We start from the raw sequence: 26653 nt of genomic DNA on the forward strand, positions 1-26653 counted from the left end.
TGTTAAATAAAAAAAACTTCAAAATCAACTGCAAAAAAATAACCCTTTTTGTGGTCTCAGTAGAAAATCAATGTATTTCAGGGGGCCTAAAAGTGATATCCTGGACTTTTTATTTGTTTTTACTATTCTCCTCCTCCTTTTGTGCTTTCTTTTTACTAAGTATATTGCACAAATATAGCTCAGAGCCTAATCAAGAACACTTGCTGAACTTTTAACAAACATACACATATAATAAATACGATATTGAAATGTTACAATGAAATGGAACAAATAAAAGGTTTATTTAATGCTGTAGAGCTGAAACGTTGTGTTTCTTTCCTTCTCTTTTCAGCATGGAATAAACCTTTACTTGTTCCTTTGCAGCCTACGCATGCTGACGCAGCTACCTACTCGAACTGTAATATACAAGAATGCATATTAATAAATCTCTGTACTTTTAAATGTAATTTATGCTGCCGTATTTGTCTATAGTCCTACTACATGGGCCGGCTCTGTTGGAGTAGCTTTAGTGCACGTGTATTGTTTAATACACATACGCTATTCTTTGGTACAGAATCATACATTACTGGCTTTGTGTGATCTGCAGTTCAATGAAGTGATCCGTTTGGGGTGGGATCCTGTCACGGCTGTCAAAGAATATATGGAAACTAGACACTGTGGTTTGGGGGAGATCTCAGCTGAAACAAGTAGTAGTATTGGGCAGATGTAACCCATTCTCTCCAAAACCATTTTTATTTAATAGAAACATCTGCAATGGAACACGTCTGCACTGACTCAGGTGCCGTATTGTGGTTGTTATTTGTGAGAAAGGGCCCTGAAGGATTAAACAATAGTGTTATGTTAAGTCCACAGGGATGACAGGGATGTGGCAAGTGTAACTGAAGGTTCAGAACCTGATAGTTCCTTTGTAAAACACATTGCACAGGGAGCATGGCAAGCCAAACCATTTAAAGACATCTGCGGACGTCTCTTGTGGACATCTCGCATGGATTTCATGATATCTTTAAGATATGTTAGAAGATATCTACAAATAATTATAGATATCACTAAATGATCATTTGGTTTGCAGTACAGGGAGGGATTCGACAGCTCGGTACCGGTGACAGAAAGACCACGCGAATTGTCCCAGACACCGATGTTGCCTCTGGAATCCATGAAACTGAAAATTTAGGGGAATTGTCTACAGGGTATTTTTCAAACAGGTCTTTCAGGTTTTACAAACTGCTCAAGGACTTGCCCGAATTAGCACAGCAACTTGCTTTTTCTCAATGGAATCTCAATTTAGAACCTAAATCAGAACAGAAAAATAAGCAGCTTTCCTCATGTAATGATGGTGCATGTACTGTTTCCATACCTAATTGGGGCCCAGCAGGTAATGGAAACCTCTCAGCTGTGATTTCACTGTCATGTGATATTAGCTGGTGTGTCAAGGTGACCCGGAAACAAAGCTCACACCACATTAAGCACCTCTTTGTCCTGTTGATGTTTCCTGCACTTCTCTCTGCAAAGCTGTTCCAGCTGGCAGAGCTTCAGGTCGCATGATTCTGTTAAGACCTACATGTACTAAAGAGCCTTTCAATGAAATGACGTATATTTACTTTGAATGCAGTGTGGCCTTCTGATTTAACCATGGACATACAGTATGTCACAGAGTGAATAGCTGGGTGTGGACCAAAAGGTGTCTGGGTCTTTGTTGACTTTGAGTTTGCATTGAATGGCCAGTGCCTCCTAAGGGTGGATGTGTTTTTCGCCTTGTTCTTTGAGCTTCCTCGTATTAATCAAAAGTCCACCTTGTGTAATCACCACACAGATCAGAGGTCTTACTGGGTCTCGGACTGGGTGGGGGGCTCCAGAACAGAGTTCGAATACACAATTCTTCTTTATACGACCAGTTGATCAAGGAATCCCGAGCAGTTAGCTCTGCCCACACTGAAGACGTCAAAGCCACACTTTCAACACCCCCTGCCCACTGACAGAGGACATATACAGAAGACTGGAGACAAATGAACCTGGAAGAAACCATAGCAACCAGGAGAGAACTCAGACAAGAGGGACCCTTTAGAAAGCAGTGAAGGGAGGCCTCAGCATTGTTATGGCCAGCAGCCATATCACCCTACAACTCACAACTGGCAGCCCACCTGGATGGGAGACCTCCTGGGAAAAACTAAGGTTGCTGCTAGAAGAGGTATTAGAGGGGCCAGTAGAGGGTGCTCACCCTGCGGTCTGTGTGGGTCCTAATGCCGCAGTATAGTAACAGGGACAATAAACTGTAAAAAGATGCCATCCTTCTGAAGAGACGTAAAACTGAGGTCCTGACTCTCTGTGATCATTAACCACGGCATTTCTAGTAAAGAGTAGGGGTGTAACCCCGGTGTCCTGGCCAAATTTCCCATTGGCCCTTACCAATCATGGCCTCCTTATATTCCCCATCTCTGAATTGGCTTCATTACTCTGCTCTCCTCCCCACTGATAGCTAATGTGTGGTGAGCGTTCTGGCGCACTATGGCTGCCGTCGCATCATCCAGGTGGATGCTGCACATTTCCGGTGGTGGAGGGGAGTCCCCATTACCTGTAAAGCACTTTGAGTGGAGTGTCCAGAAATGCACTATATAAGTGTAAGCAATTATTGTATTATTATTGTTTTCCTCCCCCATCTACCCAAAACTGGAACCGGAGACAAACATGGTTGGGAGGAGTATGATGGGCCACGTTTTGTTCAGGAAGGCCTGGCTTAAGAAGGAGGCCTAAGAACCACTTAAAGACTACACTGAGGAGTATGATGGGCCACGTTTTGTTCAGGAAGGCCTGGCTTAAGAAGGAGGCCTTAGAACCACTTAAAGACTACACTGATTCATCCCGTTACTGTGGCGAAAGGAGGTACACCAGGTCACCTACCAGAGCTCATTTCAGGAGAAAAATGCTGTTTTGTGACACTAGGGTTCTGGTAACCAGGATCCATGGGGTTCTTGTATGTTCTGTAACTTGTGTCACATCTTCTGTGCTTTGGGTAGGCAGTTAAATTGTTGTGAAATTTTTGTGTTGGGGATACTTTTGTGTGATGGGTAGATTTAAATAATAAACATTGTTTTTATATGGTGCCTTGAAAAGTGGCTTATCGAAGCATTTTAAAGAAAGTTACAAAATACTCAATGGGAGGAGGTAGCAGAATTAAACAGTTTACAATGAGGGTTTGTAAGACAGAAGGAAAGCAAAGGGCCAGACTCAGAAGCAGTTTTAAAGAAGAAAGTTTTGAATCTTGTTTTGAAAGAACTCAGGGAAGAAGTGACTCTCTGATATCCTTGGGGATAGAATTCCAGAGCTTTGGGGCATAACAGGAGAAGACAGTAGACGGGCTTGGAGACAGACAGGAGACCAGAATTAGACAAGCAAAGGTTGCGAGGTGGGGAGCAGGACTATATCAGCTCAGACCGAACTGAGGTGCCAAGCCATGCAGAACCTTATAGGTGAGCATGAGGATTTTGAAGTCGACATGAAACCTGAGAGTAGGAGTAATGTGATCACTTGCACTAGACCCAGTCAGGATTCTGGGTGCTGAATATCACTTCCAGAGAAAAAAATGTTGACCAGCTTTTCAGCAACAGTTAACGACAACGTAAGACATGATCTGGAGATATTTCTTAGTTGGAAGAATGACGTTTTTATAATATGTTGCACATGTGGATCAGATCAAGCCTGGTCAAGCCTGGATCAAATATTACACTAAGGTTCTTGATTTTAGATTGAAACTTTAGTACAGTACCATCCACAGATAGGGTTACTGCATTGGCTTTGCATAGTTGATGGGGGTTGCCACGAAGTATGACTTCGAATGAAGGAAATGTTGAGTAAATTACTGAATGTCTGATTCGTGGGCGTGCTGGTGTTCTGGGAGATAAACACCTGCTGCTGGGTTGGAAAAAGGTCCTAGCACACTAATAATTTCGTGGTAGCATGGTCAGCTACAAGCAAAAGTACTGTAGTACTGTAGCTGCATTTAGGGACCACCATCTGTCACACATACAGTATGTTCATGTGCAATTAAATCATTGCTTTTTTTTCTCTTGTACATTCCATGGTTCCGAAGAGAAAGAAAACCATACAAGATAGTAAATGATTCTGGCTCAAGTTTCATAATGTCACCGGTCACGTATTAACATCTTCCGTGCAAGAACGGTAAGGCTAATCCTGCCTTGAATTAAGGTCTATCTAAAAGCAAAGTCTCCATATTGTTTTACTTTTTGTTTTACCATAATGTTACACAAGGTGGGAGACCTTGTGACTGGTGGCTTTTGTTAAATGTCAGATTTTGACACCTTATCTGAAGAAAAATTTGATTTATCCAAACTTTTCCAATTGAAAAATGACTACCAAAGGATTCGTTTCACGAGATTTGTGTTTCAATTAAGTAGTTGAAACCAATAACTGGAGTGCTCCAAGACCAGGGTTTAAAATCCCTAATCAGAGGGAATTCGTTGATCAGAGGTCTTCAGCTTCGCTTCTTGAGCCTCGCGGTCCAGCGGGTTTCCAACATGTTTTTGAACTACTGTACCTCCTGCTTCAGACTCAAGGGAATGCAGCAGATCTGATGATGCTTGCAATGGCCGAAGGGCTTCCCTTCTCCAAACTGTAGTATTTCGTGCACACATTTTTTATTAATATCCACTTTATTCATGTGAGACCTCTCTCACATTTCATTTGACTTTTAGGTCATGCTAGATACTGCAGTCTCTGTGAACCAGACTAAAATCAATGGAAGATCCTGCTGTTTTTGCAAATTTGTGCAGCTATGATGTTACCTTTGGAACAGAATTCACTCAACCGCAGTAAGTGTTTTTGTTGTGTTTGCTATTAAAAGGAAAAGGCAATCATTTATGGGATTCTTTGAATCTTTCTTGTGGAGAAATTGTGACATACTGTAATGCAGGTTTAGTGTTCAAAAAAGATTTACAAAACAACGTTTTTTAAATGAATGTCAATGAATGGATGAATTCTTGCACAGCAACATTACACTATGCTTACTGGTTAAAACCCTTACACCATCATAAAATAAATACAGACTATTTTTGTGGATGGAGAATTTGAAAGTGTTATCACATCAGTAATGAAGTTAATCAGAATTAAGCAAAATAAGAATTTACTTAATGCAAATTCAATTTACTTCTATTCACTATGGAATCCCCAAAACGAACAGAAGAAAACATGAATATGTTCAAGATTGTACTTTATGGCACTTCAGTGTACTATGTTACAGGTGCTTGCAATGAGCATGTATACAATATATTTCAGTAAATGTTTCATTTTGGCTTTTAAAATATATACTTCTCTGAAAACATAGCACCTACAGATGTGTAGGTTCATTTTAATGATCTGATAGTATTGCCTATTTAATACCACATAAATCCACACATACAAAAATAACTTCAACATAATATTTTTATTAAATATTACAACTAATATATTAACAAAGTATACATAATATAAATGGTTTGCTGACTAAGTTAGTTATGCAAATCTTAGAATATACTGATGTAATACATTCATTGAATAATATATATATATACAGTTTTCTTAATGCAATATATACAACACAACTTGTTTAATTAATTTAAAAATTAAATAACATTGTCTTAAATTCAAGTAGAACTTAACAAAATATAGTTGCTTTAAAGTGCTTTAATATTTTGCCTAAAGACCATTGACCTTTTCAAAGCATGTGAGAATTGCAATGTAAAATATCTGGAGTGTAGCGATCCTAATAAAAATAATCTAGTTCACAGACCCTGCCTCTGCTGTCAGGCCATGGATTAGGTATGCAAACAAAGCCACCTGCTCTCTTTAGAAAAAAGATAAATGACTTTTCTAATGCAAATGTTGGTGATGAAACTTTAGCAAATAACTAAGGTACACCCTCATAAAGATCAATTTTCAGACATACCATACCCTCTGTCTAAAAGAAATGAAGCCATTTCTTATTAATTAAAGATTGCAAGGGCTCTAAATACAGTACCGATTATAATTTCATAGTATCCAGCTCCATAAAACACTTCACTTCACTCCTTCATCCCTAAGTGCAATATACAGCAAGCAAAACTTACAGCAGATAGCTTTAAAGTATTAAAAACAACTTTTCTCATCAGTATCTACAGACAAAAGTGTTATTTTATAATGCTGACAAAATATACATAAAAAAGGTATAAATAAATAGTAGATAACCCAAAACTCTGCATTATTGGCTTATAGTTGATACATAACTGGATTGATTTTTTTTTCACTAAGGATTCAGAGACCATGAAAGAAATGTTGCTCCTTGCTGAGATGTTATGTGATGTAATATGTTTTTCTCAATATGTGAGGGGTAAAGGTCTTCTAAATAAGCTGCCACAGTAAGATAGACTTCACCATACTTCCTACCAAAGAAGAAAATCTACAGTAAGTGCTAGTTCAGTTTGTATTTCAACTCTCCAGAACACATAAAGCTTTTCATTTTGCCTTGCTATTCTTGAGCACTAAAGTCTATAAAGTACGGAAACCAACAGGTTTTAAGTATTTAAAAGCATTTTAATTATAAGTCACGAGACATATCCAATACAGCAAATAAAATTTTTTAGAAGCACTAATTGCTTTACAAACCTTTCCAAAACTAGACATTCCTATACTAATATCCAATGAATATGATTACCATGAAATATCACAAATGATTAGAAAGAGAAAAGCAACTTTTCATTATTGATTTAAAGAGGTCAAGTTCCATCCTATGATTCCAGCAACTAAAATCATTGACAGACCCACAACAATCTGCATTTGAAGGTCATCAGGAAAAGCTGAACAATGAGAGGAAACAAGTTTAAAAGAGTTTCACCAAGACATTTCTGCTGGAAACCCCAAGAAAGTGGAAAGTGATTTGTCAAGTACTGTCAGGTATTCAGTGAGCAGCTGCTGAACTTGACTGGCGTGTCTGCTTCAAAGCTAGTAGTAAGGTAGTAAATATCTTAAAATACTGATGAAGCTGACAAATGACATAATTAGAACTCCCAGATGCCTTTTTAAAACTGTTAAACCAATTCTCAAAATTTCCAATGAACTACAAAGCTTTAACTCCCTTTTATTTCTTACAAAAGTTAAATGGTTATTTTATAGCCCACATGTACAGTATCTTGCATTGATATTTATTTTTAAAGTCTGTCATTTTATTATCATATACAGTATGTTCAGAAAAGGTTTAGACATTATTGAGTATTCACATTCTAATCTTCTCCAAAAAGGAGGAATAAAATAAAGAGGTTAAAGCTTTGTTTTCCATTTCAGGAAGTCTAATTTACATGTATATTTATTAGCTTCTTTAATTAACTTTTTTTATTTTATTTAAGCAAAATACTGTCCTGGGAACAGGTTTTCTACACTATAATAACTGAGAAGAACTGGACATGTATCTACCAATCTTTAGTTAAAAGTTCCTGCTCAAGTGAATGACTACTTTAAGATTATCAATACTGTTACTGCCATCCATAATCTTCCTTAAAGTGGTGAATTAAACCATCTTATTCTGGAATGTCACGCACCTATGCCCTTGCTGTAATGTGTACTTTAAGATTGATGTCTTTGGAGCCAGTTCCTACCATGTAGACAGCTTTGTTATTTTTAGTGAGAAAACCCATAATTTAAAAACTCGCTTTACAAGAAGAAAAGCCTTGCGGAATATATATATTTTTACAGCATGTACAGTGTGTCAGAAACAGATATAACCTTTGGCTTCCTCTATCCTTAAATTTGGTAAATGCTGGTCATTTATTTTGAAACCCATAATGAGAAGAAAATTTGAGGTCTTAGCACTCTGCTTAATGCTAATTTCACTGTCTGCTTGAAACACATGACACGTACAACATTTTTTAGGATTTTTATAAAAGACTCTGATGCGTTGTTTTTTTTTTTAAAAAAAAAACCTTGCTAACTCTGCCCCAGTCATGCTTTAAGACTCTTTTTGGATCAACATTCCTATTTGACACACAGTTCCAAAACTTTTGTTTGATATGTCTGTGATTTAGCTGATCCAAATCGGTACAGACTGCAAATATGAGTGTCTGGCTCGAACATTCAAATACAATCTAGAAATAAGTTAAATGATCTAACGCATATCAAAAACTTCTTGCTAAAAGGAAAACCATTTTACCATTTTAGATAGATCCTAACATGCACGTCCAGTCCAGTCTTAAAATCCCAGTGTCCACTTCTTAAACACCACTCTTTCTTGAGAACAAGTTTTTTGATCATTTAATTCAGTCTTCCATCAAATGCACAGCTACCTGCCACACACAATAAAATTAGGAAACGTCTAGAACATGTTTTGTTCACAGTGTTTTACTAATTAATTGACTATTTTTAGCAGATTCCTGTTCCTTATTAGTTAGAACTAATCCAAGCCATATGAATTTTAGTCATGTATTAATCAGTCCTAGGACGGCAGGAATAGCTCAACCTACAGTATGTGTTTACAAATTCCAGCACAAGCAATACAAATCAGGCATAAAGAAAAGTTACTCCATGGTGATAAAACCTTTGCTGGATTATGACCGTGTTTCATTAATTTGCCCAAAACCAAATTCTTTGTAAAGTTATTCAAGGAATTTTAGAAAGATTATTCAACTTAGTGCACCAGATATCGATAGACCTTTAGTGCTCACAGAATGTAAAAGGCCAGCAATAAAATCATTTTGTGATTCTAAAATGAATCAGTCACTCTTTCTTACTTTTGTATGCATGCACTTCATTTTGCAGTGTTTTTGGATGTTCCCCTAAAAATAGAGATAGGACGATGCAAATAAATGTCAGTACCTTTAGGTATAAGGCCAAGTAGGACCACATCTGCTTGCTCATTATTTCTGTACGTCCTGTGCATTGAACCAACATAAAATTGATATTGGCTGTGTTTTTTCTTATGTAGTTCTACTGAGTCTACCATCTTCCACATTCTGCAGTGAAACTTGACTGCAATTCAGACATATCGCATCACAGACGGAATGGTTAAATACAGAGGCAATGAACTCCTTGAACTTCACTCAAAACCCTCCCTAGCCTTGACTATTAGCCTGATTTATTTTGCTGAGTTCAGAAACCTTCCTGTGGCAGTACATACAGCTTCAACGCATCACTGGGTGTTAAAATGAGGCTTTACTCGAGTCTTCTTGCTCGCCTGATGCCCAGTTAGAGTAATTGAGATAGTCACCACCTAGTGTGCTACACTGAAGTGCTGACAAGAGCGACCTCTGCGCACCACCAGACACTTTTCTTAACAGGTCACATGAGCCAGGGCTGTGCTTGTGCTGATGTACAGCGGGTTCAGTGGCGGTGGCTGCACCTCAGTATCAGATGTTGAACAGTTCATGGTGGGAGGGCATATTAACTGATCAGCACTAGTCACTTGGAATGCATTTCTCAATGTTTTGATGGAGCTTCAGTCTTAACATGAGTTTGATCAATCAGAGTACTGCATTCCTGCATCTGTTGTTTCTTTAATTTTGGCATTACAAATACTGTAAGATGTCATTAAACCCTGAAGGCATGAGATGTATATCCAATGTCAGAAAATGATTGTAAAACTGACTTTTATTCTTCCATTTGGACCTAGAGCTCCAGATGACTCATAGATAAAACTGAAAGCTTCAGAATATCTTTTAGCTATTCTTATGATACTGGTTGAAAATGTATTCACCAACTCTAAAGGTTTGTTCATTTTAACAGGAAGGGTGGAAGGTATGAGAGGGATTGTGGGAAACTCAGCTTCAGCCGTCTCAGTCAGCTGGTTGCAGAAACCTACTGTATGCTACATGGGTCTTTATTGCTGATGTCTTGGTGCTTATGAATGAATAAGGCACAGAACATGTTAAATAACAGTTAATAGTAGTCTCGTTCTTTCCATAGAGTCACAGGAAATGTAGATGATTATTCTCTAGACAAGAACTACATTTGCAAAACAAAGGAAAAATCTAAATCAAAGTGTTTGCATTTTTGCTATATATGACACTTCTTCTGTGTGTTTGTTTTGGTCCAGTTGGATCACCCATAACTATGTGGACTTTTCGGATTGACCGGAGAGGAGTCTTCGCGTCCGCTCTGCCCAATCAGCTGCCACAGCCGGTGGCTCAGGTTCTGCACCTGGCAGGTTCCCAAGACGCAGCCAACGCGCATCAGCTGTGGGTGGTGACCCCGTACACCTGTGTGGGCATGGCGACGACCCCTGGACACCTTCCGCTGTGCATCTGTCTCGGCATCAACTTTAGGTGCGTCGTAGGTATAGCTGCTGCCCCTGCTATTTTGTTTGAATGCGTGTAAATAGATAGGGTGAAGTCTCAACCTTTCACGTATGGGTTCCACGATGGTTTCTGAGGAATCCTTTGGGCTGGCTGTGGGCCCTGGTGTTGTACTCTGAAACTGCTCAAGGTCCTGAAGCCTCTTCAGAAAATTTAACCTGAAAAAAAGAAGACAGAAATCTTTATGTTCAAAACGTCAAACAGTGATCGCCACATGAACATACATGAATGCATTTGTTAAAGTTAATGACCTCGCTAAACAGACATAGCAAAATAATATAACATAAAAACTGATGCTTTGTGCTTTGACTTAATTATTACATGTTCTGTCTCATTGGATCCAGTATATTGTAACTCAAATAGAAATGAAATATGCCGGAGGTATACCTGCCCACCTGCAAGCTGTCAGGTTATTACGTAGCTACAGTAAAGCTATCCAGTCCTTAAGCTCATCCAAGCAAAGGGAACAGGAAGCCCTGTAAAACTTAATAGGCTCCAGTGTTGCCAGACAACAGAATAACATGTTTTCTTGTACTTTTTTAAAGTTTGTTTGACCTAATATTAGCTGTGTTTCATCACAGACACTATAACTATCCTCAGGGACAAACATGAACCGTTTGCAGAGTACGCCTGATTTACAATATATAATGGACTCTCATTTCAAACAGCATCATCAAGTGCATTAACAGAAGACTTTCAGTGATAAAGCCATTTTGATGTAGTGTAGCATAGCCAATACACGAATACAGTATTGTTATTTCCCTAGTTTTATTGCTGTTCACACACTGACAACTGACAAATCAATGTAAAGCTAAAGTATTGTACACCCTGATCTAAACAACATTACAGTCGATTTAACAGGAGCTATATAGTACCTAATACAATCCAAGAGTAATATCCCTTATACAATCGGGAGCAGGTATCTAGTAGTACAAAGGTTTGAAAATGTTTTTAGTACAGCTTGGCACCTGAACATCAAGGTGAATAACATCTTCAGGAATATTATCATATCACGTGTCCTTTCAATTGGCCACAGCTTTATTGAACTATTTTTATTTTTTATTGCACCAGTAAAGAAGCAAAGTGCCCTTCGCCCTTGTAATCCTAGAGGAATCTCCCTGGCCAGGAATACTGTCATTAACCTGGCAATCCTTCATGAAAAATACACAAAGACCATGAGAGTGGGAAAATGGTCTTTTTTTAGTCGAATCTAATTCTGAAATATTTGCAAAAGATCTAAATATAGTTGCGCTTGTGTGCTTTTCCTTGCTCTTCCCTTTCGTAAAAGGTTAATCTCCACAGAAGACACAAAGCAGCACAAATTTATTGCTGCTTTCAATCTTTCAGAGTGAGGAGGTCGTGCTACAGTAAAGTGCTTTTTATACTGGAGCCACATATTATTTCCCTTTCTCTGTAACACCTTTAAGACTAAAAATAACCTTTTTTTAACCAGTTTAGGTATTAAAGCAGAAAAAGTATTTAGGTATTAAAGCAAAAAATCCTTAGTCCAATGTAGAGTAGAAAGCAAATGCACTTCACTTAAAATGAATCCAGGCTGCATGATAATTCAGTACTGTGTATACACCACGCCTAGAAATATACCTTTTTCGGAGTTACTGTGTTCTTCAATTAACAAGGACCTGATCATCGTTCAGTTCTGAATGTTCACCGAGTCCAACAATACGAAATAAATTTGCTGAGTTTTCTGCAAGCGGGTGACATACAGTACACGGTGCTTTTGTTAAAGAAACAAGATATCCCTAAAGGCACAGAGACAGGGGATTAGAGCAAGTACTGGATCATACATGAGAGATCAGTTTATTCTTGAGGACTGAAAGTTCATCTTGGTTCTAGGGGTTCCCAATACTAGTTTTCATTCCTGCTGAAGTCTTTACTTTGTTGTATCCTTAATTAACCGGAACATTTGCCTTATTTTTTTCTACAGAAAATAGGAGATTTTATGTTACTTATTAGGCCAATTAAGGGTTCAATTATGTAACTGAGCTCATATGAATTGAAAGCAGGATTGTGGTCCCCAGGACCAGAGTTGAAAACTCCAATTCTGGAGTTCTGCATCTATAAATGTATTAACAGTCTCCCGAAAATGGCTTTAAATGCTTAACAGGACATTACCATTTTATTACAATATTGATAATAGTACTATTAGTTACTGCACTGCATTTGACTACAAAATTCAAGTACTTTCATACTGTACATGTAGCTTCATTTGTTTGCTTTTGTAATAGTAGTGAATGCTACAAAAAACATTTTTCATGCCACAATTCTACTTCTCTACATTCATTTTAGGTACACACAACAGCCATGTTAAAAAGCTAACTAATCTCCAGTAAATGAAACTATTTTCTTACACATAATTCCAAAAACTAATATTAAAGTACAATGTGCAGTCTTAGTCTTAAACATACTTCAGGCTTGTTATAATTCTTTTTTATAATTGTTTTTCCTTCTTCATGCAGAATGGTTTCTAGTGAAATGATATCCATTTTGTTATAAGCCAACAGCTAAGCCTGATAGATCTATGTTCTATAGTTTATAATGTAGCCTTTTAGCTTAATGGATGTGCAGAGAGGAACAAATGATGTTAATGATGAGGAACACCTGACGATGAGTCAGTTCAATTTGATGGTCAATTTGAGATAATGGCGATGGATAAGCCGCTATAATATAGCAGATGGGCTGCTCAGTTTCAGCTTATCTTCCAGTTGTTATGAATAAATTCTTGAAGATTCTGTACAATGTGAATTAAAGACTGCTGAATTGACAAGCTTGGTTTCTCACCAAAATTAAGCAGATTTCAACAATACTCTAAGCTATAATAGAAGGCAACAATGGTAGAGGATATTTTTAATACACATAGTGTAATTCCTGATTGTCTTCAGCACAGGAGTGTACATTGTATGTACGAACAGTAATAATAATAACACCAGCTGATGAATTATAAGTGATTATCTGTAAGATTTTTGGAAAGGAAATTTGATGGAGAGTTTAAATTTATACCACAATTTAAGGTCTAGACCTACTGCAACACCCACCACTAAAACCCACTCCAATGTGTCGGTATAAGACATCAGACCTAAGACTAGCTGTGTGCGTAAGAGCTTCCTTTTGAGACATTAAAAAAAGCACATCGATTTAAGCACACCCACAAATTGCTTGTTGAAAAGCTGCAATGATACTTAAAGTAATTATAAAAGTGCAAGTAAAACTTTTCCCTGGTGAAAGGCAGACTGTCATTTCTTCAGAGAAGTCCAGCGAAAAAAAAAACAGGGCTGGATGTGAGAAATTACAGGGTGAGCAAATCAGAGGAGGCAAGCTGATGGCTATGGAGACAATCACTTGGGACAGAAGCCTAAAGCTGTATTGTAGGAAAGAGGTTCAAGGGCCACTTAACTACTGACTTAGTGTGTCTGCAAATGTGCTGTTTCTGGCACTTGGCTGTGCTTTTTCCCTTTCGCTGGAATTCTCTAGAGAATATCTTTTTTGTCATTGTGTTAATCGTGGCCATTAATGAGGTCACGTCTGCAGGGCAGCGTGACCAGACTATACTGTCATTTTGGTTATATAATTGAGCTTTAAAACACAGCACATTGGATGGGTTTGTTCAAAAGCATTACTTTTGACGATGTTCCATGGAGACAGTTAAGGACACACCAAAGAGGACCTATATAGCTTTCTCACGCTGGAGAAGGAAAGAAAAAAGATCTCCCCAAGTTGTTCAAAAACCCCTCTATCAACATCTTAGACATTTCAGTTATTGACTACTGGGCCTACAATCTGTCCCTTCTTGTTTACAACCTACTTAGTACCAGATTAAGAGCTAAAATAAACTTCTAATGTAGTGGTCAACTTTTAAACCACGTGACAAAAGAAACAGAAATTGAGCAGATAATTGGAATGTAAACGTGGGATTTATGGCATTCGGTTTTTAGAATGCAGGAATCAAAATAAAGACATTAAAGTTTATACAGTATGCTGGGTGCACACGTAAACTCAAAACCTAAAATCAGAGCGGGCAAGACAAAATTCAGCTGCACATGAACGGCACTAAAATCCAAGCATCACATGGCTATGTCTTGCTATTAAAGACCTCAGGAGGTTTTATACAAGATATATCATTTCAAAAACGAAAAGATGTTGTGTATAAATAATTGTGCAGTGCAATGCAGGAATTGAGAAAGGTCCAGTGGTCTTTTATATTAGAAGATCTTCTCACAGAATGGGGAAAGTATTCAAGTCGATGTGGAGCAAACCCACGAACTTCTGTATCATCACCATGAGTGTCCATGCCAAGCTGGAGTTGGAACACACTCCAATCACATCTCTAGACAAACCTTGAAGTGACGATTTTAGCCAACTAAACATCAGTGCTGGCTCTCCCTGAAATGTCTGCGCCTTTATGTGCATGAGAAGCTTGGCAAAAGAAGACGCTAAACAGCATCGTTTCAAGGGAGGGCGTGTGTACAAAATGCTGGTGAGCAAGTGATAGAAATAGGCAGCTTACGCTTTGGCTTAAAACAACAGTGACATTTCATTATGCCACTCAAACAGCTTCACTCATTCAGGGACTATCGCATGGCTCCCCTTGTTCTGTTGCTTAGTTGTACTCAATTGATAAGCAGGATTTTAATACTGGCTTGAACTGAGATGTAACTGTGAAGTTATCAATAGAGTGTTTTTTTTTCTTTGCAATTTGGTGAACCAGGTGGCAATATGTAAAAAACAGGTTAGTAGGCTTTAGCCTGCTGCAAGAAACAAGAGGAGCTGAAATACAATATCCTCTAGCAGTCCATTTCAGCATCTGCACAGCGCAACCAGCCATGTCTAAGATTCAAAATGCAACCCAACCTCTGAAACAGATAATTCCATCTTTTCAAAGCACTATAATGAAATTCACAAGGAACGGTTTAGGGGAGAATATACCCTTCATTCCAAATATTCTGGTGACAAAAGTACATTCAGCACAGAGGCTTCTGGTTTAAGTGAAATTTGATTCTGCCACTTAGTGGCTTTGTTACACCTTTGGCTGTGTAAGTTTATTTAAAGCCTGTTTTTTTCCCCCTAACCTGATTACCCACCCATTACAAAGCTCCTGCTTTTGCATTAATGTCTGGGAAACATTACATGCGTACGTGCATGTCTTTCTCCGACCATTTGCTCCATCCCTTAATCTTTCTGAGCTTTACGTTAGCTAACATGCTCAGTGCTTGACGCCAGCGACTGGTCATCAGAGCTGGCAGGCAGCCGTACAAACCCTGTGAGGCCATTAGCCAACTAATAAGCTATCAAAAGGCCAGAAAAGTTGAGACGGGTTGCAAATCTGCATAAATATTTAAGTAAATAAGCTAAAAAAAATGTTGAGACTAAGATGACATCCCTACATTGTTTTCTCAAAAAGGTCAAGTCAAATGAATGAATATCCATCCTGTTTATCAACAACCACTACAGCTCAGCATATGGAGAATGATGTTAAATTATCAACTGTATACTCCTGTCATTGTCCTAGTTCTTTACATGTAGGTCAACTGTTAAAACACATCCTTCTTGTTTGATCAGGCAGGCTGTTGGATTATTGAGAACATAAACTTGACTACTGAAAGTAATTGAGGTCTATCTGGCAAAAGATCAAAGTTGGACAAGTGTTCCTTCATATTCATATTCCTTCATGTCTGACAACTGCTTTGCAATAAACCCATATAACATGTTGAGCTGGAGTCAAATTTCACTTGAAGGCATCAGTATTAAGTCAATGAGCTTGGGATTTAAGAGTTCGTAAAGAGGGCAAGCCAGTCTTTGCTCTTTGACTGATATTCTTCTGTATTACCTTCAGAATGTCTCAGTTATTAAAAGAGTATAAAGACACACCACAGTAAACACGGAAACAAAGGGTTTGATTTCTGTTGAAAAACATAAAACATAGGAGTATTACCAATATCTTCTCAAGTGGCCATAAGAAAAAGAAATCAATAAAGCCAAAGACAAAGAAATGATGTTTCCTCTTCAGGAATTTAAATTAAAAATAGTCTAAGTGTATTTTAGTGACAAAACACATAGGATTCACAGGGACTATTATCTACAGCATATCTGTGTGTTACCAAAATCTTCGTAATTACAATAATTTAAATTTCAGTGCATCAATTTTTTAATTTCCTTAATTACTATAGGTTTTCTTTAATCATAGTTGCTATGTTCTATTGCTACACTGATCCTGGCTATGTTCTATTGCTACACTGATCCTGGCTAGACTGTTAGTTAGGACTTTTTCAAGAAAGTTGTATAGGTTTTCAGTGCACCTTAAGTTGAACAAAGCTGTCAAAGATGAAACTTTCTGAGCTCTGCCTTGATAGCTAAAAAATGCCCTAATACTTAAGATTATCTACTAAATAAGCAGAATTGATCAGGACACGTTTACCTGAAAACTATCAATTTTTTTCATATACTATCTAGTTCTCGCTAAAGCTCTAAGTCTTTAGTCAATATCGCAATATCGGCAAAATGGCATATAAAGGCAATCTCCATTTTTTTCTCTTTTTAAAACCGGTATTGGTTATTTTTGTCTTTAATGACCTCTTGTTATGGCGCTGTGAGATACTGTTTCGTGGTGGAAAGCTCTCAAAAACCGTAAAAGGTATTGTATTACGCTGAAGGCTGATTTAATTCGAAAAGAGCCAGGATAGATGTTGAATCTCCCTGTTTGATTTTAGTTTCCCTTTTCTTTTCAATGCCAGTAAGTTTTGCCAGCCACTTTATAGCATGTAAGGACCACAGCCACCTCAGAAACAGAACGTGTTCTGACACCTATGTTGATAGCAATGACCAAGTCAGTGCATTCGGAGATGACTACAAGATCAAACATATCAGAATTCTGTATAACATCTGTGTGGTAATCATATTTATTATCGTAACCATTTATTCTGTGATTGAATGTGAACAAAGAACTGTTACTCTTCATTTCATTAACTGTTGTATAGTTCTGTTCTTTGCTGTAAAGTATGCATATCACTATGGTTTCTATGTTGAGAAAATCTGTTCTTAAAGGACATTGGGCTTGGAATTTCCACTAATCCACAAAAGAATTTGTGTTGCAGGATCAGTTCTCACTTCTCTTAAGCTGACTGCAATGTCCCTGCAATGGTAAAAGGAGCATTACAATGCGGTGTATGTACAGTATATACAGTAGAGTCCTAAGACTGCTGACCTTCTTATAATTTTTTTTTAGGCTATTAGGAGTGAGGTAACAAGAAAATGTTTTTTTCCACTGAAAATAAAGAAATATAATTAGTCATTATATCCATGTATATGTTTATTATATATATGCCTATGTGTATAGAGATGAAAATATTAATCTACATTTCTTTCAGAAGTAAAACACAGCACCCATGTTTAGAACATTATTAACTGGTCGATGAGTGTGTAAGATATGGGTTAATTGTTTAAGTATCCACATCATTAGTACTTCCATAGTAAATATCCGTTTAAGGTATCTTCTCCTTTTAGAATTTTACCACTTCAGGAAACATGTTGAAGATATTTTCTACGGAATATTTTCAGAGATTTAGCTGTAATATCATTACCAGTTTATTATTGTCCTTAAGATGCTTTATCTATATTAATTTAGAGTCCTTGTTTATTTGGTCAAGAAGGACTGGCTTTAGCCTCTGCAAGTTTCTCTTTATTGATAGGGTCCATCACTTAAGTAACTGTAACCTTCAACATAATACTAATACAACAATAAATATATTTATAATATATATGCATCACTATGTATACTTTTTTAATTAAACATGCAACTGTATTTGCAGTTCACTGTCATAAAATAAGACAGTATTTATCATAGTACAACAGAAGCATCTAGGTTTTTCAGATGTACTGTATAATCTGCCAAAATCTGCCATATAGCTACCTTGAATGTTGTATAAGTTCTCCTTATATGTTTTGTAGCCTTACATTAATGACTCAAAATATTATGCAGAAAATCAGCGGTCTGCAGTGTTAAGAAAAGTGTTTAGTCAATGTGGGCAGAAATTAAAAAATTTAAAAACAACAATGACGAAAAGTGTCTGTTTTCCAGCTTGTGAAAAACATTTCAGACACAACTCCCAGTCTGCTCTGACCTCATTACTTAACAGTCCTTTGTTCTGCATTTACAAAATATTTTATTAGACAAACCTACGTGTTCTCTACCCCACTATACCTACTTGACAAATATGTGGCACAAGTTAATTATTTCTTACATCTAAGAGAAGGACAAGTCTGTTTTGTTCAGAAAGAGACTTTAGCAAACTTAAATGCAGGTACTGATGCACATATGCAGCAGGAATACAAATAAACGTAGAGGTCACTTCCACTAATGACGCTGGTCATGTTTTTCCACTTCAACAAAATAAGCTGAATGCCTTTGAGCTTATACAGTAATGAAACCCTTCAGTCAGAGCTGCTTCTTTTCCCATGGTATTTTTCAATGCATATTAAGCTTGTTGTGGTTCAAACAAAATATGACTTGGCAAACCCACAGTTGTTATTTGAGGAGACAGTTTCGTGTTTTAAGCAGATACAGTTTTAAGAGGTATGCATTTTCTCAGATTTCATGTTCACCAGTTAAAGGGCATTGTTATTACTGTATGCCATTCAGTGAAGTGTTCACGTTTTTCCCTCTATTGAGCCAGTGTCAGCATTCTGGCTGCTGCTATGTAGTGTCATGCTGCAGCACCCTGCACTTCAAAAGGCTGTGGTCAGAGCTTTTGCCTGCTAGTACTTTACTAGGCAAGGCGTGACTGGTCATCTTTGGATTTAGATTGTTATTTTAACTTCACATAAAGACTCATAATAAAGCACTATATAGGGTACTCTTTGGAAAACATTATGGAAACTTGAAATAAAATTGAAGAACCCTTTCATTAAGTTCAAATGTCCAGCATAACCTACTTGAAAGGCAACACAGCATACTTTGCAATAGGAAGAAAAACAGTGTGCAGTTACAGAAAAAGCAGTTGGATTGTGCAGTTTTGATCCCATTTGCTTAATGACGTTTTATCTAATCACCACCAAACAAGGAGTAATAGGGCTACATGACGTCTAGGAAACAGGCAAATAAGAGCAACCAGGAACCATGCTAGAACAGTCTGGAGAATGTACAGTATGCACATACTGTGGTTGTCTTTGGTACTACGCATTCATAGCTACTGTATATACTGTTTATTGGAATTTTTATTTATGTCTTGTGATTGAAGCAGTAAAAAGCAAATATTTTTTGCTACCAAGAGTTCCTCCCAAACAACTTAAACCAGTATAGTTGTTTAGTTTTATACAAATGAGACATGTTTAAGCAAAAGGATATACATTCATTAATTAATTATCAAACATCATGTAGCTGCTAGAAGCACCGTTATGCCTAAATCAGTGTCATTGAATATGACACTTAAAGAAACATCTTTTTTTAACTGGCCAGTAAGAGTGATATCCAGTAGGAGAGAAATCGAATTAACTCCCCCAACACACACAGTAAAGCTCTTTGGCATCAGGGGTCTGGACTGTGAGCTCCACAAAGCCAAAAACCTTTTGTCCATGTACTCAAGAAAACAACAAATATTTTGAGAAGACTAATATCACATGCTATCAGTTATTACGCCTGTTCGCCCAAACTACATTAAAATTGTGCTTAATGTGTTTTTTTTTTGTTGTTGATCCTGTAGTAACACAATAATTGAGGTCTGGACTGATAAACCACCCTGATAGATAATCTTGCATCCTGGAAAAAAGTGAAGGCAGAGCCTTGATTAACCTAATCTGATACTGTTTAACAGGTCTCACTCACTCACAGAGGCTGCAACAATTATTACATTGTTTTCACATTATTCTAATAATGCCTCCTCTGATAAACATTTGTAACTACTAACAGCCCCTGAATTTGTTCTTCATGATACAACATTTCTGCTTGCAGACTTCCATCCAGATGAAAACATAAAGAAATTCTTCACACTGCCCATGTTAAAAATCATTGGTGAGCATGAGTACATGTTTATCAAATAATTGTACCATATTTTTTATCATTTAACTTTAATGCACTTTAAAATGCTTTGTCTCATTTCTCACTAAATGGATAACTAATTAATCTAAATTAATCTACATTTATTCATCTAAAAGGGTTACTAATGAGATGAGACCATTTAGGCCATCCTACGATAACTTCAAAATCTAAAGGATGAAGGATACTACAGTAATTATACCAGGTTGACATATTTCACTTAAAAATACAAACGGAACGATTCATGCAAGAGCAGCAGCCTTCTAAATCTATCTCAGTACCTTCTATTTGACAATGTAAGATCCTTATTCTGGATTCACAAATATGGGTCTTGTCCAAAGAAAATAAAGTAACCAGTGCAGATCATAACATGGATCATCTCTAACTTATTATATTTATAATTTAAAACTAACAGTGAAAACACAATTGGTTTTGCTTTTTGATCATTCACATGACCTGGCATAAAGCAACAAAGTGGAATGAAACAAATAGCACCATGTTAGATTCCAGTACAAGCAATTTAAATACTCTGGGTTTTAAAAAAAACTAACAAGCGATGGAGCACAGACTAGCAGGCCACTTAAAAAACTGCACATAATTCATCCAAAGATTAACCTTCTAAAAGATCTGTGCAAGAAACATAAAATCTCATCCCAAGATAAAGCCTAGTAATTGCTAACCTGATTAATGAGGTCAGCAGAAATAAAAGGGATGTGATTTACTATATCTGTGCTGAGCTGGGAATTCAGCACTGATAAACACTGGACTCTGTGAAAGCGGTTCCGACCCTGGTTAAGAGTTGCACAAGTTCAAACAAACGTCCTCTTTCATGTACTTCAGTAACTAGACACAATGCCTGCACATTTCAGCTGCAGACACAGTGGAATTCTTGCCTAAAGGGTAGACCAATGAAACACCCGTTTTGCCCTGTCATAGGCACGAGGTGATTTGCAGTGAACGTGTTATATTTCACTCAGCTGATCAGGTTCTCAAGGCTGGGAGCTGCAGTTTTGCGGCAGCATGTGCCATTTAGCATGAAACATTCTGAGTTCAACGGGATACATCTACTTCAATCACAAAAGGTTAAACTTTTACTCAGCACCAAGGAGGGCTGTGATTACTTTTTTTTAAAGAAAAAATAAGGTTACTGATGTTGTCAGTCTGGAGGACTACCTAAAACACTAGCAGCAAACATAAACCCCCTCTATGTGCACGTTACATTCGTGTTTACTTGACCTTTCTGAAATGTTTACGCTTCACCATTTACAGAATAAGCAGTGTTAATCTCCTACCGCCCCGGTCCAAAATAAAAGTGCACACTCATTTTTAAGCTGCAGGTTCTCTACTGCCCCAAGTGGGATTCAGAAACACGTGAGTGTGCACTAACTGTCTAGACTTCCCTCTAGGTTTTCTAATGGAGACATCTTTTTCAGCCACAAAGTGATTTTTGCTGGCTGTCATTACGTGAGCAGCCCTCTTTTGTCTTTAGCTCCCCGGCAATTTTGGTTTCATCTGATCTGGACCACATTATACTAACACCTGTGTCTGGTGGCGAGCCCCTGAAGGGGCTGGTTTTCTCGGTGGCACTGTGGAAGTGTCTCAGCGCTTGCTGCAGTAGTGCAGTCAGCACCAGAGGGAGGTGTTTTCTCCTTTGTCTGTCATTGGCGAACGCCAAAGCAACTCCCTTGAAGCTGAAAAGAGAGACCCTTGAAAATTCTTCCCAGGTTACAAAACAGCATGTGGCCTATTTGAAGCAACGTCACGGTGTTCAGCATTCGGATTTCTGATTTACTGCATGCAAAGGTAAAGCCACAGCGGAACAGGGAGACTAAAAGCCATTTGAGAACCAATTCAACTGCGTCCCTCCCAGCGCTTCTGAGAACAAAATGCAACTTAACCTCAAGGGCCCTACAACCTGCTCACATGGCTGTCGCCCTTTTGACATCCCTTAAACTCAAGCATCACGTTAACAATGGGCTCTCACAAACCCCCTTTCTGCTAATGAGTGTGTGTGGATACGTGAATGAGCTGAAGCATTACCACACACCAGCAAAAACCACATCGTTTTTTTTTGGGTGGTAAAATTGTCAACCTGGACAAATAAAATAGTTCCTGAGGTAGAAAAGTACAGAATGTATTGAAATTAGCAGGGTACGTCCCAGACTTGTCCAATTAATTTAGAAAAGCACTGGTCTATGAATAATAACATTAGATAGACAGATACTTTATTGATCCCGTGAGGGAAATTGCAGAAACATTGTAATTAATGAAAAGGAAGGAGTATTTGATGATCACCAGAAACCTTTCCCCTAGTTTTTTTTTGGAGGGGATCAAACTTAAGAAAGTTGTTCCTATTTCGACATGCTAAATGAGAAACTGCCAATTAAGTCCTCATTATATAAGGCTTGCTATTGTAGCATTTTAGTGTATGGGACATTCCACCCTCATTACAAATAATAACACTGCAAATCCTGTTTTAAGTCCAGAACACTTTAGTACATGCTTCAATGCACCAAATACTAATTAAATCACCTTCTTAAGCACAAAGTGCCTTTAAAGAAATTTCAGAACCTCTATTTCCTAGAAGAAATGTGTCCACGTTCCTGTCTGAGAATTTAGATATAAAGGTATTAAACGGTATACAGTAAATACTACTGCAAGAGTTACTTAATATATGAACTTATATAAATATCAATCCATTGATTCATTTTAACTGGTTCTTCCAGCAAGGACATATTCTTATATCTACAATTTATTTTTAAAATATATACAGAGTATTCTGATTTAAAAAAACTGTTTAGTACACAACAACATGTCTGTAAACATACTGTAATATGGAGGAATGTTCTCAGTGATTAAAATAAATCTGAGTTCAAGACAGGCTTTTCTTCCCAGCTTTTTTAAATCACCTGAAAGCAAAACCTTTAGTATTCTCTCAGGTTTTAAGGTGTAACTTGATGTTTGAACATGCATTTCACATGTATTAAGTTACATACAAAACAAATGACCTAAAAAAGACGAGGTTGGAAGATAATACGTCAAGAGAGTAATTAAAATGAATTGTGACCTTTTTTTAAAATATTTCTAGGACAGTCGCAGCTGTAAATAAAGATGTTTCTCATATGAATAAAATGGATTCAAGACTACAACAGTTACTTGCCAGGAGAGGGCATGCAAATACTGTATCACCCAAAATCCAATACAAGGCAAACCTGCACTTTGGTTGCAAAAACGCTGACTTTCCAACTGGACTATGAAAATCCTTCATTCTACATAATTCCAGATTCTGCTTGAAACCACAGTTGAAACTACACAAATTAAATAATTTTAAAATAAAAAAGATTAAATGATATGTCCCAGAATATTGTAAAGAAAAGCAGGTTTTTTTAAAGTACACGTACTGTATGCTGACTACACTTTTTATGGCTCCAGTGTAGATAAACTAGTTAAGTGATTGTTTAAACACCCTAAGTTTTGAATAACATAATTTGTGTATAGTTTACACAATTTTCAGCTGTTTAAACACAAGTACTTTGTCAAAGCTGTGCTCTTCTTAAGTGCTGCTCTTCGTGCCATTATCTTTTTAAGTGTACACTTAAAAATATAGTACAATTAATTTTGCAATTAAGGGACTTGTGAAACAAGGACTCGTGTAATGTATACTTTTTACATACATTATATTGTAAAATATCAAAAGAAACGTTGAAACACACTTGTTTACCTTAATGGCATGTATCCCCGTTTTATTAGCAGTACCAGATGTACCAGATGTTTTACACATAAGAACAGAAGATCGGTTGTAAACGAGAGGAGGCCGTTTGGTCCGTGTAGCCCGTTTGCTAGTTAGTCCTAAACCGAGGGTCTCAGTTTCTTTAAACAAGCCAAGGAACCGGCTTCAGCAACATGGCTGGACAGCTTGTTTTATACCCTGCAGATCGTTAGACCCCGCTCAACAGTATGAGTCGAAAATCTACTGCAACACGTGAAATCGACATAGAATAATTTACTCAATAATACCTATCATCGTAAACTGTAAACCCTTTTCTGGCTTCAATTCCCCCCTTTTAAGACGTCCTTCGTGATCAGGACGCGTAAAAGAAAATCGATATAGAATGACTAAAAAAACGATAAAATGAACAAATTAGATTCAAATTCCTGATACACTGATATCGATAACACCTAATAACGATAAAGATTTGGTATACCAGATTCATTCAGGAGACCACGTTTTCAAACTTTTATTTTGGGGAAACCGAAATCTCCGATAACCCCCAAAGTTAAACGCAAATGCATTTTTGACACAAGTCAACACTTCGTTTCCAAAATACGCTCGGATGTAAAAGTATTTTTCATTGACCTAACATCAACTATGAACAGGTTTCCTTTTCAAGCAAAGACGTGAACAATAAAGCTATATAACAGAGAGCAAAGTTTATCTCATGGCACGGTATGAAGTGTGAGGGGAGAAATGAATAGCAAACTTTGTTTAACCGTCATAAAAAGCTTAAAGTTTCTTCTGATAGTGTACCTGGCAGTCTCCGAAAACACAAAAGGTCTTGGTTTCATCATGGTGTCAGTTTTTCCAGATGTTTTGTGAGTCATTGGCACGGGCTAGTTTAAAGTGCCAAAAAGCACACACTCCTTCAAGCACGTCGCCCGTGTCTACTTCACCTCCACAGCTCCCGTGTTACACCAAGTTCAAGTGAAGTTAAATCCTTTACTTAAACGGTGGTTCAATTGCTCTTTAATCTATACGCTCAATGGAGGGTAAAGTGTTTAGCAATCTGCAAAATTTACAGTTCAACTGAGATTGTAATTGACAGGTGTAACACTTCTATTTTTAAACTCACCAATCCACTAAGCGAAACTAAGCGGTGTAGTTTTCCGTTCAGCGGTAATTGCGAGAGGAAAATCGCAAATCCCTCAGTTTCACATATTGGTAACATAAAACGAAAACTCAGTGCTGATTGATTTCTTAAATATAGCGCCTTTAAGTGCGATGAAGAGTCAGCAACATTGAATATGTGGAAACTGACTGTAGGATCAGACGCATTATTGTCGCTTTTCTCCAAGTGTTCACAGAAAACTCTCGGATTTCACGTGCTTTTACAGTATATCCCCCAATATTGTCCGGATAATTGTAAGTACTATAAAAAAACTGCGGCATTACAGCATGATGAAAAGTGTCACAGTGCTTATCTACTGAATGCAAAAGTTAAAAAGAAAGTTTTTTTTTTGTTACTTACCTGTTTCTTTCAAGGCTGTTTCCAACGGGTAAAGCCAGTAGCTGCTGGTGCAAGCACAGCAGGCTGATGCAACACACTGTAACCGGTAAAAAAGCTCGCATCGTGGGACTAGAAGTTCTTACACCCCCGGGGAAAGGAGGGAGGCTTACAAATCACCTGAAAAATGTACAGATCCTAGGAGGAGGAACTCCAAAAACGCAGGCAGGCACAGAGCAATCCAGAAGTAAGTATGTAGCAAAATTTGCAGGACACCTATACATCGGAAACAGAGGAGAAGAAAAGCAGTTACAGCTACTTTGGTGAATATATAGTTCCATATAATTATTTAAATATATGATTTTCTATTAAAAATAATTATATGACTTTACTGTTGTATTACTACTTACATATGAATATATCTTTATATACAGCCAAAAGATGATGCAAATTATGCATTTCATATTTAATGTATTATTGTTATATTTTTCTTAAGATACAAATATTGTATATATGCACAGAGAATTTGATTAAAGTGTATAGAAAGTAATTCATATATACCGACCTTTTGGCGTAATTTGTTTTCGGCGCTTAATATATTTCTGGAAGAGTTTCTCACAGACCTCCTTGGATAAGATCACAGGACTCTCTGAAACAGGTCTTGCGCTGACATTGAACATTTAAATATTGTGAATGGGCGGGGCTCCGTGATGTGAGCTCTTCAACTTCGAACCCAAAAAAAATGTGTTTATACTACTAGTAAAACACTGCAAAAACATCAATAGCACCTGGTTATTTTCTTGCATGCTTTCGTTTGTGTTTGACATTTGAAAAATACGTTTTGATAAATATAAAATGATACGTTATCTCTTTGGACAAGTCACGGTTCAAAACAGCCCATCTTTTTAAGCCTTCGAAGTAGACGGTCTATTTTTATTTTTGTTATAACACAGCATTGATAATAATTCAATTAGATTTTGACCACCATCAAAACTGATAGCGATTTTATTGATGTTCTTATAAAATACGGGAATATACATCCTGTGTTAAAAAGCTCTTAACAATAGATCATCATCCTTTTATCA

The 26653-nt window shown here is 37.3% G+C and overlaps 1 protein-coding gene across 2 annotated transcripts; it reads right to left on the reverse strand.

Moving 5' to 3' along the window:
• Window positions 1-5415: 5415 nt before the first annotated feature.
• adm2b (adrenomedullin 2b) lies at window positions 5416-26268 on the reverse strand. 2 transcript variants are annotated; one of them, XM_088647058.1, is made up of 3 exons: window positions 26134-26268; window positions 25593-25844; window positions 5416-10462 (listed from the first exon to the last, which is right to left on the reverse strand). In XM_088647058.1, exons 2-3 carry the CDS (start codon window positions 25691-25693, stop codon window positions 10051-10053), a joined length of 513 nt encoding a protein of 170 aa, XP_088503184.1. In that variant the 5' UTR covers window positions 25694-25844; window positions 26134-26268; the 3' UTR covers window positions 5416-10050. The 2 variants fall into 2 exon arrangements, with proteins under 2 accessions (XP_088503184.1, XP_088503185.1); XM_088647059.1 differs by lacking the exons at window positions 25593-25844; window positions 26134-26268 and adding an exon at window positions 24875-25332.
• Window positions 26269-26653: the final 385 nt, after the last annotated feature.

Source organism: Lepisosteus platostomus, chromosome 9 (assembly GCF_059453375.1).
Source record: "Lepisosteus platostomus isolate fLepPlt1 chromosome 9, fLepPlt1.hap1, whole genome shotgun sequence".
NCBI lineage: Eukaryota > Metazoa > Chordata > Actinopteri > Semionotiformes > Lepisosteidae > Lepisosteus > Lepisosteus platostomus.

Coding starts and splice junctions, on each gene's coding strand:
- adm2b (XM_088647058.1), bottom strand. CDS start 25,693: ATGCGAGCTTTTTTACCGGTTACAGTGTGTTGCATCAGCCTGCTGTGC. Junction 10,463..25,592: donor AACAGCCTTGAAAGAAACAG/GTAAGTAACAAA, acceptor TCTTTTTTTCAG/GTTAAATTTTCTGAAGAGGC.